We start from the raw sequence: 13792 nt of genomic DNA, 5'->3' as shown, positions 1-13792 counted from the left end.
CTTCTGTCCACGGGAAAGGCGATTCGGCGGTTAAGGCGGGAGAAGGGGTTGGTATGAGTATGGGGAGAAGGCCACGAGAGTGATTGATCGGGTACAGGATAGGAGAGGGGAGTTGGTGGGCCTTCAGAGCAGGTGAATAAGGTGTTTGAGGAGTTTTATAAGAATCTGTATAAGTTGGAGCCTCTGGAGGATACGTTAGGCATGAGGGAGTTTCTGGGGCGGTTGGAGTGTCCTGTGGTGAGAGAGGAGGCGAGGGCAGGGTTGGAGGAGCAAGTTGGGGTGGAGGAACTGTGGCCGGTGATAGGGAAGATGCAGACAGGTAAGGCACCCTGACTGGACGGTTTCCCGGTGGAGTTTTATAAGACTTTTCTGGATAGGTTGGCGCCGCTGCTGATGGAGATGTTGCAGGACACGGGAGCGAGGAAGCACTGCCAGAGAGCATGGTACAGGCATCCATACCTCTGCTGCTGAAAAAGGACAAGGACGCAGTAGAGTGTGGGTCATACAGGCCTATATCGTTTTTGAATGCGGATGCCAAGATTTTGGCAAAGCTGTTGTCGCTCATGTTGGAGGAGTGCCTCCCGAAGGTGATTGGGGAGGAGCAGACGGTTTTTGTGAAGGGCAGACAGTCGTCATCTAATGTACGGCGCCTGTTGAATGTGGTGCTTTCTCCAGCAAAAGGGGAGGAGTTGGATATGGTGGTAGCTCTGGATGCAGGGAAGGTGTTTGATCATGTGGAGTGAAGTTACTTGTTTGCGGTGTTGGAGAGGTTTGGAATTGGGGCTACGTTTGTGGAGTGGGTGGAACTGTTGTACAAGGACCCTATGGCGAGTGTGCGTACAAAGGAAATGAATTCATGGTACGTTCCGTTGCACAGAGGACCGAGGCAGGGATGCCCTATGTCCCCCCCTTCTGTTTGCGCTGGCAATAGAGCCCGTGGTCATAGCGCTGAGGTGCTTGGATAAATGGAGGGCATAAGGAGGGAGATAAGGAGGGTGTGTGGAGTATACGGTGTCGATGTATGCTGATGATCTGCTGTTATACATTTCCAATCCAGCTTCTCAGTGGGGGATATAATGGGACTGCTTAGGAGATTCGGCCCTTTTTCAGGCTACAAATTAAATTTGGGAAAAAGTGAGTGTTTTGTAGTGTCTTCTCTGGGGCGGGAACTGGGTTGGGTGTTGCCATTTTGGGTGGCAACGACCCACTTTAGGGATCTGGGAGTGCAGGTGACTTGGGACAGGGCTCGGCTCCGTAAGTTGAACTTTACTAGCATGGTGAGTAGGATTAAGGAAGAGTTACTGAGTCTTCCCCTATCATTGATAGGCCGGGTGCAGACGGTTAAGATGAATATTTTGCCGTGGTTTTTATTCTTCAGTGCTTGCTGGTCTTTTTACTGAAATCGTTTTTTATGGGGGTGGAGAGGCTGATTTTGTCATTTGTGTGGGCAGGTAAGGTTCCAATCATTAGGGGGACAGTGCTCCAGAGAGGGCAACAGTCAGGGGGTGGGGGGAGGGCTTGGCTCTTCTGAACTTGTTATATTATTATTGGCCAGCGACCGCTGAGAAGGGCTGGGGCAGGGAGATGGAAGCTTTGTGGGTGGAGATGGAGACAGGTTCCTATAAAGGGTCTGGGTTGCGGATGCTGGGAAAGGCGTCACTTCCGTTTGCTCCAAGGAGATATTCGGGAAGTCCGGTGGTGGTGGCCACCCTGAAAATATCAACATCACTTTAAGTTGGGGACGGGGTTGAAGTTGAATCCGATATGAAGGAACCATGGGTTTGAGCCTGGGAGGGTGGATGCAAGGTTTTGGGGATGGTAGGAGCGAGGTGTGGTGGAAATAAAGGATCTATTTTTAGAAGGACGAGTTGGAGGAGTTGGAGGCGAGGTTTGGAGTCTGGCGAGGGGAGGGCTTCAGGTACGTGCAAGTGTGGGATTTTGTGACGAAGGTCTGTCCGACCTTTCTGGCACCGCCCCCCTCGTTACTACAGCGGATGTTGTCGGTGATGGGGTTTGGGGGGGTGGGGGATCGTCTTGGTGATTTCTGGGAGGATTTTAGAGGAGGTTATGGCGTCTCTGAGTTGGGGATGCTGCTGGAGGAGGGATTCTAGGATTGTGGTATGAGGTGTTGTGGAGGATGAATGCCTCACCCTCGTGTGCAAGGCTGGGGTTGATGCAGCTAAAGGCAGTACATAGGGTGTACCTGACGAATCCGAGGATGTTTAAGGGGGTGGGGGATATCTGTGAGCAGTGTGGGAGGGGTCCAGCCAATCATGTACATATGTTCTGGTCCTGCCTGAAGATGGAGAGGTTTTGGGGGTCGTTCTCCTGCACTATGTCGGCGATCCTGCATGGGGACTCTGGGGGCCATATTCGGGGTGTCGGACTTGCCGCAGTTGCAGTCGGGTGCGGGGCAGATGTTTTAGCCTTCGCCTTGTTGATCACTCGCAGGCGGGTCCTGTCGGGGGTGGCGATCAATCTCTCCATCCTGTGCCTCAGTATGGCTGGGGATCTAATTGAATTCTTCTATTTGGAAAAAGTGAAACTTGCTCTGAGGGGGGCAAGTGAGGGGTTGAACAAGAGATGGGGTCTGTTTGTATTGCATTTCGGGGAGCTAGTTGTCGCCAACTGCTGGAGGGGGGGAGGTGGTGTTGGTTAGGGGGGGTCCATGGGATTGTTTTGAGTAGATTTTATCTTATGTTAATTAAATGTTATGTGTTTTATCTGTTTTTAATTGCTAAAATGTTAAAATTTGAATGAAGATTTTTTTTTAAACTACCTAATACCCTTTACCCAACCCCCCCTTCAAACGCCCCGCTCTATATATCTACACACAATAGAAGGAAAGGGTATTGGAGAGGGAAAAAAAATGATTATGAAGTAAAGAGGATAAATCGCTGATGTTAAAGTCTTTCAGCTGTTCAAGCTTTTGTTGCAATGCTTCTTCCTTGTAAGCTTGAGAGGGCTTTCTCTGGCTAGACTGTCTATTTTCTTTCTAGATTCAAGATAATTTCAACTGTATAGTAAAGATGTGCTAGGCACTCACTGGTTTAAGATCAACAAAGCAGTCCTTTACTTAAGCAGTAAGAGTGAGAGTTCCTTCTTCATTCAAGATCTAATCATTTCTATCCAGCTCTCTGAGGTATCCCTCAGGTCAGCCAAAACACTGTCCCTGGCCAACCTAAAGGTTGCCATCAGCCAACTGAACTGATATCTTCCAAAGCTGGTCTTTAAGATTCCCTCGGTGCCAACAAATCTGTACTCTCCTCTCCTGAAACAAATCCTGGAACACACAGTCCTGTCTAATAGGTGGCTCAGCTTAAGTCCAGTGGTTAACATTGCTGCCTCACAGCGCCAGGGACTCGGCTTCAATTCCAGCCTTGGGTGACTGTCTGTCTGTGTGGGGTTTGCACTTTCTCCTACTGTCTGCGGGGTTTCCTCCGGGTGCTCCGGTTTCCTCCCACAGTTCAAAGATGTGCAGATTAGGTGGACTGGCGATGTTAAATTACCTTTTCGTGTCCAAAGATGTGCAGGTTAGGTGGGGATATGGGGATAGCCAGGAGAATAGACCTGGCTAGGGTGCTCTATCAGAGTGTCGGTGCAGACTCGATGGGCCGAATGGCCACCTTCTGCACAGTAGGAATTCTATGGTTCTATGCAACACCTGGACAACAGCATAACCCAATAGTTAAAATCGCTAACAGTTTTTCCTGAAACTTGGCTGGTCGTTTCTGGAACCCTCCAGTCTCTACACTTACCTCCTCAGTGGGAACCTAGAAATGGTCTCTGGCTCAGCGAATTGTCTCCAGTCCTACTCCAGATCTTGACTGAACCGAGACAGTGGGAAATCCTGGACTGCGTGGACAGTCTCCATAAATTCCATAGTGTGTGGCTTTGACCAAGTCCCAGATGCTGTAGTCATGACTATGGCTTTCCCATGCCAGCAAATCACTGTAGCCATGATTGTAATGGCTTTGAGACTTGACATCATCTGGAAGACGTGACAGGACAACACCCAGTTCTGGCTCCATCTCCAGATGTTTCACCCTTTGAGAGGTTGCCTGGAGAGTCTTCAAGGTGGTAAAATTGGCTCATCGCCATTTTTAGGGCAGGGGAGGATCAGAGACTTAATTGACAACCACTGCTGAAAAGGCAGGGGTCCTGAAGTGTAACCCAGTCGGCCTCAAGCCTCCTGCCTCGGATGCACCTTATGTTTGCTTTCACTCTCAGGACCAGGGGCGGGATTCTCCCGTACCCGGCGGGGCGGGCGGTACCGGCGCCGAGGAGTGGCGTGAACCACTCCAGCGTCGGACCGCCCCGAAGGTGCGGAATCCTCTGCACCTTCAGGGGCTAGGCCAGCGCCGGAGTGGATTGCGCCCCTCCGGTCGGCGTGGAAGGGGCTTGGCGCCACACCAACCAGCGACGAAGGGCTTCCGCCATCTGGCGCGAGTTGGCTCATGCGCGGGAGCGCCAGCGTGTGCTGGCGTCATCCCAGCGCATCCTCAGGGGTGTTCATCGCTGCGTCGACCATCGTGGACTTTTACACCAGCCAACGTGGAGGAATAGAGTGCCCCCACGGCACAGGCCCGCTCGCGGATCGGTGGGCCCCGATCGTGGGCCAGGCCACCGTGGGGACACCTCCCGGGGCCAGATCCCCCCGAGGACCCTGGAGGCTGCCCGCGCAGCCTTGTCCTGCCGGTAAGTACCTTCTCTAATTTACGCCGGTGGGACCGTCCGAAAACGGGCGGCCACTCGGCCCATCACGGGCCAGAGAATCGCCAGGGGGGCCGCTACCAGCGGCCGCCGACCGGCGCGGCGCGATTCCAGCCCCCGCCAAATCCCCGGTGCCAGAAAATTCGGCAGGGGCGGGATTCACGCCGCTCCCCGGCGATTCCTCAACCGGGGGGGGGGGGGCGGGGGGGGGGGCGGAGAATCCAGCCCCATATGTTTCTGCCCTAGCCCATCTGTTTTCCTGCAGCTCCTTATACATTGGAGTCTGGAATGGACTGATCTCTCATAAGTCACGTGCTGCAGGTTTTTAAATAGTTGGTTATAGGAGGAGTACAGCTTAACATGAGGAAATCATTTGGTGCAAAATTGGTGCTCTGTGGGTCCTCCGCCAGATCTGAAGAGGCTTATTACAATATTTTTAAAGTTGTAATTTGGGTTGCAGTGCAGTTGGTTAAAGCTGCAATTTTCTTCCTCAAATAAGAGTCTTACAGATATAAAACCACTTCATATAATTACCAGTAAACCCTGACCTGTGATATTACAAATATCCACTACCATCTAGAAGAACGAGTGCAGCAGATACCTGGCAACACGTGCTGGAAGTTCCTCTTCAAACCACTCACCATCCTGACTTGGAAATATATTGTCATTCCTTCACTGTTGTTGAGTCAAAATCTTGGGAACTACTTCCTAACAGCACTGTTGACGGACCTACACTACATGGACTGCAGCGGCTCAAGAAGGCTGCTGACCACCACCTTCTCAGAGGCACTTAGGGATGGGCAATAAATGCTGGCCAGCGACGCCCAGATCCCATGGATGAATTTTTAAAAATAAGTGTTGTTCCTCAAAGGCGCTTTGTAAACCATCAGGCTTGTTTGTGGAGCATTGTTCCTTCCGCATTCAGTTATGACTGTGGCAATTATGTGTTGATATGCTGCTGAGATGATTGAGGACACTTCTTTGATAGAAAGGACAATTAAAATGGAAAATCGAGTTGTTTTAAAACCTGTTGTAGCGCCATTGCCTCCATTCCTTCTGACATTTTCTTTGATAAATACTGTTCTTTTTCGAAGGGAAGAGAAGGAAAATACCAGTGACATCCCCCCCTCAATACTTTGAGCAATCTCTTGTTATCTCATTTATCCTGGTAAGAAGGTTGTGGATTCTGTTGATTGTCCCTGGTGTCAATGACGACCTGCAAGAACGCAGAGACAACAGCAAGTCAAGATGGTCTACAGTACAAACTTAGCTCTTTGGCCAAGAATTTAGTCACCCGCCCTCATGTCTCCTTCTGGTTCAGTGTCAATTTTTGTCTGATTGCTTGTGAGACATTTTACCATGCTCAAGGCACTATGTAAAGGGTTGAGTCTTTTAGCTCAGTTGGCAAGATGGCTAGGGTGTGGTGCAGATTAACACCAACAGTGTAGGTTCAACTCCTTTGCCTCTTCAGCTTGCCCTACAGTGGTATTATGGCATGAGCCATGATTAGCAACCCTCAGATCAAGAGCACACTATATGGAGAGAGGAAAACAAAGATACTACATAAATATTCAACTGAATTGAAAAGAGGAAAGGATGATTTTGAAAAACAATCAAAGATGCCCTGTTTTGAAAAATCATGGGATGTTTGAACAATTCCATCCTACCCCAAACCATCATCCCCATGTTTTATGGATGGATTTTTACTGAATCCTTGAATTATGTTATGCTTTTTGGATTTCCTGGCTAATACTCAAAACATGGTGTACCCCGTGTATAAGAGTATGATTTGAATGTACTCTGTTTCAGATGTCAGGTAAAATCTTAATAGAATCCATAAAATCCCTACAGTGTAGAAGGAGGCCATTCCTCCCATCGGGTCTGCACTGACCCTCCGAAAGAACACTCTACCTGGGCCAACTCCTCTGCCCTATCTCCGGAACCCGCATATTGATCATGGCCAACCCACCTATTCTGCAAACCAGGGCACTTGGTGGAAACCTGCGCAGACATGGGGAGAACGTGCAAACTCCACACAGACAGTCACCCAAGGTGGGATTTGGACCTGGTCCCTGGTGCTGTGAGGCAGCAGTGCTAACCACTGTGCCACCATGCTGCCATGCATAACATGGGGAACTAGAAACCAGGAGTCACTGTTTAAAAATAAGGGGTCGCCCATTTAAGGCAGCGGGTTTCAGAGGGTTGTGACACTTTAGAATTCTCTTCCTCAAGGGTGGTTGAGGCTATGTCTTCGGATATCTTTAAGAATAGGTCTTTAGGGTGACACGTGGTGCAGCGGTTAGCACTGGGACTACAGCGCTGAGGACCCGGGTTCGAATCCCGGCCCTGGGTCACTGTCCGTGTGGAATTTGCACATTCCCCCGTGTCTGCATGGGTTTCACCCCCACAACCCAAAGATGTGTAGGTTAGGTGGATTGACCACGCTAAATTGTGCCTTAATTGGGAAAAAAATAATTGGGTACGCTAAATTTGTAAAAAATATGAATCGGTCCTTGATAGGGAATTGGGAGGTGAAAGGTTATTGGGGTAGGCAGGATATGAGTTGATGTTAAAATTAGATCAACCATGATCTTATTGAATAGTAGCTCCTACTCCTAATTTGTACATTCATGTGGAGCAGTAAGGAGGCATAGCACTGCTAAGTGTAAATCTCTATGTTGTGACATCATCCATTTGATGATTTGAAGTGTATCCTAAAGCCTGAGACGGATAACAAGTAAAGAAGCAGAAAAGTGGTTCCAAAATCTTACAGTGGGGTACTGCTCTTTAATGCATTGTTTCAAAGTTTATCTTGGTGGTTTTAGCAGAGACTTAACCCATTTATTGGAAACGAATGCCTACTAAAAAGAGATGAGGAGCAATAAACTTAATCATTTGCAAGTAGAATCCCACAACGTAACCATGACCATTGCACTCAGTGGGGAGTACCTTCTAACATTTTGGTTTCAGCCTCCTGATATCACTCTGAAATGCTCTCATAGTTTTGCCAATTTTCTTTCTTTTTAATGCTTTATCCCAGCAATTGAAAATTCCACTGTGAAGTGCAACCCCATGTTCCACTTTGCCTGTTTTGTTTTACACACAGCTCGGAGATCTGCACTGTAATGTATAAAATGTACCTGTTTTTGTTTAACTCCTCAGAATCCAGATGATGCAGTATGTCATCTATGGAGTGGCTTCTTTCTTCTTCCTCTACGGAATAATCCTCTTGGCAGAAGGTTTCTACACCACAAGCGCTGTTAAGGAAATTCATGGCGAGTTCAAAACAACTGTGTGTGGACGCTGCATCAGTGGAATGGTATGAAGACCAGGCTGTCGTTCATCATTTCTGAGTTGTCACAGAAACAGTGCTGATATTATGTGTCTGCCAGATAAACAGAGCTGTGACATGACAGTAAAGGAATGGGTTCAGCAGAATTAATGCATTGCAGTGCTTTACTGGTTGGTTATTATAAGACCATAAGACATAGGAGCGGAAGTAAGGCCATTCGGCCCATCGAGTCCACTCCACCATTCAGTCATGGCTGATTTCAACTCCATTTACCCGCTCTCTCTCCATAGCCCTTAATTCCTCGAGAAATCAAGAATTTATCAACTTCTGTCTTAAAGACACTCAACGTCCCGGCCTCCACCGCCCTCTGTGGCAATGAATTCCACAGACCCACCACTCTCTGGCTGAAGAAATTTCTCCTCATCTCTGTTCTAAAGTGACTCCCTTTTATTCTAAGGCTGTGCCCCCGGGTCCTAGTCTCCTCTGCTAAAGGAAACAACTTCCCTACATCAACCCTATCTAAACCATTCATTATCTTGTAAGTTTCTATTAGATCTCCCCTCAACCTCCTATACTCCAATGAATATAATCCCAGGATCCTCAGACGTTCATCGTATGTTAGGCCTACCATTCCTGGGATCATCCGTGTGAATCTCCGCTGGACCCGCTCCAGTGCCAGTATGTCCTTCCTGAGGTGTGGGGCCCAAAATTGCTCACAGTATTCTAAATGGGGCCTAACTAGTGCTTTATAAAGCTTCAGAAGTACATCCCTGCTTTTATATTCCAAGCCTCTTGAGGTAAATGACAACATTGCATATGCTTTCTTAATTACGGACTCAGCCTGCAAGTTTACCTTTAGAGAATCCTGGACTAGGACTCCCAAGCCCCTTTGCACTTCAGCATTATGAATTTTGTCACCGTTTAGAAAATAGTCCATGCCTCTATTCCTTTTTCCAAAGTGCAAGACCTCGCACTTGCCCACGTTGAATTTCATCAGCCATTTCTTGGACCACTCTCCTAAACTGTCTAAATCTTTCTGCAGCCTCCCCACCTCCTCCATATTACCTGCCCCTCCACCTATCTTTGTATCATCGGCAAACTTAGCCAGAATGCCCCCAGTCCCGTCATCTAGATCGTTAATATATAAAGAGAACAGCTGTGGCCCCAACACTGAACCCTGCGGGACACCACTCGTCACCGGTTGCCATTCCGAAAAAGAACCTTTTATCCCAACTCTCTGCCTTCTGCCTGACAGCCAATCGTCAATCCATGTTAGTACCTTGCCTCGAATACCATGGGCCCTTATTTTACTTAGCAGTCTCCCGTGAGGCACCTTATCAAAGGCCTTTTGGAAGTCAAGATAGATAACATCCATTGGCTCTCTTTGGTCTAACCTATTTGTTATCTCTTCAAAGAACTCTAACAGGTTTGTCAGGCACGACGTCCCCTTACTAAATCCATGCTGACTTGTCCTAATCCGACCCTGCACTTCCAAGAATTTAGAAATCTCATCCTTAACAATGGATTCTAGAATCTTGCCAACAACCGAGGTTAGGCTAATTGGCCTATAATTTTCCATCCTTTTCCTTATTCCCTTCTTGAACAGGGGGGTTACAACAGCGATTTTCCAATCCTCTGGGACTTTCCCTGACTCCAGTGACTTTTGAAAGATCATAACTAAAGCCTCCACTATTTCTTCAGCTATCTCCTTTAGAACTCTAGGATGTAGCCCACCTGGGCCCGGAGATTTATCAATTTTTAGACCTCTTAGTTTCTCTAGCACTTTCTCCTTTGTGATGGCTACCATATTCAACTCTGCCCCCTGACTCTCCGGAATTGTTGGGATATTACTCATGTCTTCTACTGTGAAGACTGATGCAAAGTACTTATTTAGTTCCTCAGCTATTTCCTTGTTTCCCATCACTAGATTACCAGCGTCATTTTGGAGCGGCCCAATGTCAACTTTTGCCTCCCGTTTGTTTTTAATGTATTTAAAGAAACTTTTACTATCATTCCTAATGTTACTGGCTAGCCTACCTTCATATTTGACCCTCTCTTTCCTTATTTCTCTCTTTGTTATCCTCTGTTTGTTTTTGTAGCCTTCCCAATCTTCTGACTTCCCACTACTCTTTGCCACATTATAGGCTTTCTCTTTTGCTTTGATGCATTCCCTAACTTCCTTTGTCAGCCATGGCTTCCTAATCCCCCCTCTGATAACCTTTCTTTTCTTTGGGATGAACCTCTGTACTGTGTCCTCAATTACTCCCAGAAACTCCTGCCATTGCTGTTCTACTGTCTTTCCCACTAGGCTCTGCTCCAAGTCGATTTTCGTCAGTTCCTCCCTCATGCCCCTGTAGTTACCTTTATTTAACTGTAACACCTTTACATCTGATTCTACCTTCTTTCTTTCAATTTGGAGATTGAATTCTACCATATTGTGATCACTGCCTCCTAAGTGTTCCCTTACTTTAAGATCTTTAATCAAGTCTGGCTCATTACATAACACTAAGTCCAGAATGGCCTGTTCCCTCGTGGGCTCCATCACAAGCTGTTCCAAAAAGCCCTCCTGTAAACATTCAATGAATTCCCTTTCCTTGGGTCCACTGGCAGCATTATCTACCCAGTCCACCTGCATATTGAAGTCCCCCATGATCACTGTGACCTTGCCTTTCTGACATGTACTTTCTATTTCGTGGTGCATTTTGTGCCCCCGGTCCTGACCACTGTTAGGAGGCCTGTACATAACTCCCATTATGGTTTTTTTGCCTTTGTGGTTCCTCAACTCTACCCACACAAACTCCACATCATCTGACCCTATGTCGTTTAGTGCTATTGATTTAATTTCATTCCTAATTAACAAGGCAACCCCGCCACCTCTACCCACCTCTCTGTCTTTTCGATAGGTTGTGAATCCCTGGATGTTTAAATGCCAGTCCTGAACCCCCTGCAACCACGTCTCTGTGATGCTTACCACATCATACCTGCCAGTCACAATCTGGGCCACAAGCTCATCTACCTTGTTCCGTACACTGCGCGCATTTAAATATAGCACCTTTAATTCTCTATTGACCGTCCCTTTTTGTTTTCTCAGTGTGGTGGACCTTGGTTTACTGAGCCTTTCCATACACTGTGTCATATTTTGTGGGATGGGGACAATCGTAACCTCTCCTGAGTTTTGTCTTTTCATACTTTTTTGTATTCCTAAGCAGCTACGCTTCCCACTGATTACTTCACCTCTTGGTTCCCTGACTTTCCCTTCCCCCCCAATCTTTAGTTTAAAGTCCTATTGACCACCCTATTTACTCTTTTCGCCGGAACACTGGTCCCAGCTCGGTTCAGGTGGAGACCATCCCAACGGTATAGGTCCCCCCTGTCCCAAAACTGATGCCAGTGTCCCATGAAAAGGAACCCCTCTTTCCCACACCATTCTTTCAGTGGTTGAACCAGTTTGACTAGTGCTTCTCATACATTTAATCCAGATCCAGCATTGTAACATCATGCTACCTTGTTCAGAGATTGGCCAAAGTAAGGGGTGGCATGGTGGCACAGTGGTTAGCACTGCTTTCTCACAGCGCCAGGTACACGGGTTCTATTCCGGCCTCGGCTGACTCTGTGTGGTGTTTGCACTTTCACCGTGTGTCTGCGTGGGTTTCCTCTGGGTTCTCCGGTTTCCTCCCACGGTCCAAAGATGTGCAGGTTAGGTGGATTGGCCGTACTAAATTACTCCTTTGTGTCCCAACATGTGCAGGTTATGTGGGGTTACGGGGATAGGAAGGGGGAGTGGCCTGTGTAGGGTGATCTTTCAGAGGGTCGGTGCAAACTGGATGAACCGAATAGTTTCCTTCTGCACTGTAGGAATTCTATGACCCTATGGTAAGAACTAAGATCTTTTGAAGTCATCTCCTGTTGTGAATTTGCGGAAGGACCATGTTTTTAGTTTCCAATGTGTGGTTCCACACCGCCGTACTGAGGATCTGCAGTGTTGAATGTGCAACTTCTGAAAAATGTAAAGAGGGCGAGAGTTGTGAGGCTGTGACCTGCTGGCTGTCTGCTTCCATGTTGCAACCAGTATGGAAGAACTGCAGCCAATGTCGAGTGAAGTTTTCAAAATTTTGCACGTGTGCAAACAGAGGACTGAATACTCATGTTGTTTGTGATGTGCAAAAAGGGGCTTTCCCATGGGCATCAACATCTTGTGGTTCTGGGTGGAACCCATTCCCACCCAATGTTACTCCAGTTTTTCGTCTTGCGTGGTCTTGGCAGTCTTTTTGGGAAGCACCATTTCCAATGTTCCAACCTGAAACCCCAGTGGTCCTTCCACTGGTGCACACTTGCCAATTATATGCATGGTGTAAGTGGTCACATTTTGTGTTATCCTAAGCCCCCATTAGGCATTATTTCCATCGGCGTAACATGCAGATAAATGAGGCATAACCTTCTCATGAGCTGACCCTTTCGGTGGAAATGATATACTTAACAAGGCAAATTCCTTGGAAAACCTTTCTCTATTTTTTTAACGTAACAAGCCTTACAACACCAGGTTAAAGTTTATTTTTTAAAGTTAGCCTGCATACTTTGGAATTTTCGTTTTTGCACTGGAGAGCTGCTGAGTTGCCATTCAAAGTTAGAAACCTGCTGGCCACTAGAACATGCCTGAATCCCCTTTGTAGTAAAACAGACTGTCAAACTGCAATGCTTCCCCTATTTACCTTCTGCGTGGAAAATGAGAAGGAGGAAGCAACCAAACGGGAGTGAGCACACGTTGGCCCACCTTTGCTGGATATTCTGTGCTAGTTTTACAGGAACACAACAACAGTTATGTGATGGTAAAAATCTGAAGGGAATTTCCTAGGTGGCAGCTAATGTTACAGGTCTCAACAGATCCTATAAAATAAGAGATTGGAATTGTAAGGGCAGCATGCAATATGGGTCTCTGTTGAGAAATCCAACATTAGAGAGTTAGCCATGTGGTGTAAATGAAGACTTATTGCAACATTTGAGAAATGGCCAGAGTGAAAAGGGCAAAGTTACAGCTGTCTTACCTTGGCTGCCCTCGTCAGCTCCTTCAACGAATAGTGGCACTAGCCCACTATCCGAAGAGTGAGAATGGTGGAATTCAGCACCATTGCCCGTTCCCTCCACTTTGCTCTAATTCGGGTGGCTTCCGCTTCTTGCCAGTCTAGCAGCTGGTCTTTCCACTTGTTTATCTTGTCAGGAGGATTTGTGGGTCACCATTTGTTTGTGCCCTTCCTTGAAATTTACTGGCGAACGAAGTTGAAACCATCACAAAAACATGAGAAATCACAAAACAATCCTTTGGCAAGAAATCATTGTGGTTGAACACTCTACCAAAAGTCAAAGGAATAAATAAAACACTCACCTGCTGTCTCCACAAATTTGCTGCCTCATTGGTAGGTTTTTAAAATCCTAGAGCATTGATTTTGCTCCCACCCCTAGTGATTTATTCCTGAGTTATACTGTTGGCCCACCATCCAATATTTGAATCCATGCTAATTTGGGTTCAGTGGCAAAATGGATCAGGACTTCCTGTCCATCAACTAAATTCTCAGAGTAGAGATAGGAAACACAGAGTGCGTAGCAAGAATCTCTAAATGGACAAAGGCGGGTAGGCTGATCATACAACTCTGATACCTTTATGATTTTGTTCTGAATTGTAACACTCTTTTTGAAAGAATGTGCGATCAATCATTTGATAAGACACAGAATAAATGGACGGTGCTCCAGAACTAGACAGTTCCACAGTTAAACTAGGGAAGACTAATTTGT

General features: G+C 47.1%; 1 protein-coding gene across 4 annotated transcripts in view; it reads left to right on the top strand.

The window, feature by feature from the left end:
• The window catches only part of gpm6bb (glycoprotein M6Bb), a 285202-nt gene that overhangs the window by 222677 nt on the left and 48733 nt on the right, over positions 1-13792 (top strand). For all 4 annotated transcript variants that reach the window (XM_072514106.1, XM_072514104.1, XM_072514103.1 and 1 more), the window contains one exon: positions 7876-8032. In XM_072514106.1, coding sequence (XP_072370207.1) covers positions 7876-8032 — 157 coding nt within the window. The remainder of the gene's footprint in view (positions 1-7875; positions 8033-13792) is intronic.

This window comes from Scyliorhinus torazame, chromosome 8 (assembly GCF_047496885.1).
Source record: "Scyliorhinus torazame isolate Kashiwa2021f chromosome 8, sScyTor2.1, whole genome shotgun sequence".
Lineage (NCBI taxonomy): Eukaryota > Metazoa > Chordata > Chondrichthyes > Carcharhiniformes > Scyliorhinidae > Scyliorhinus > Scyliorhinus torazame.
Note: the sequence above shows the minus strand (reverse complement) of the source record. Positions and strands in the feature narration are given on the sequence as shown.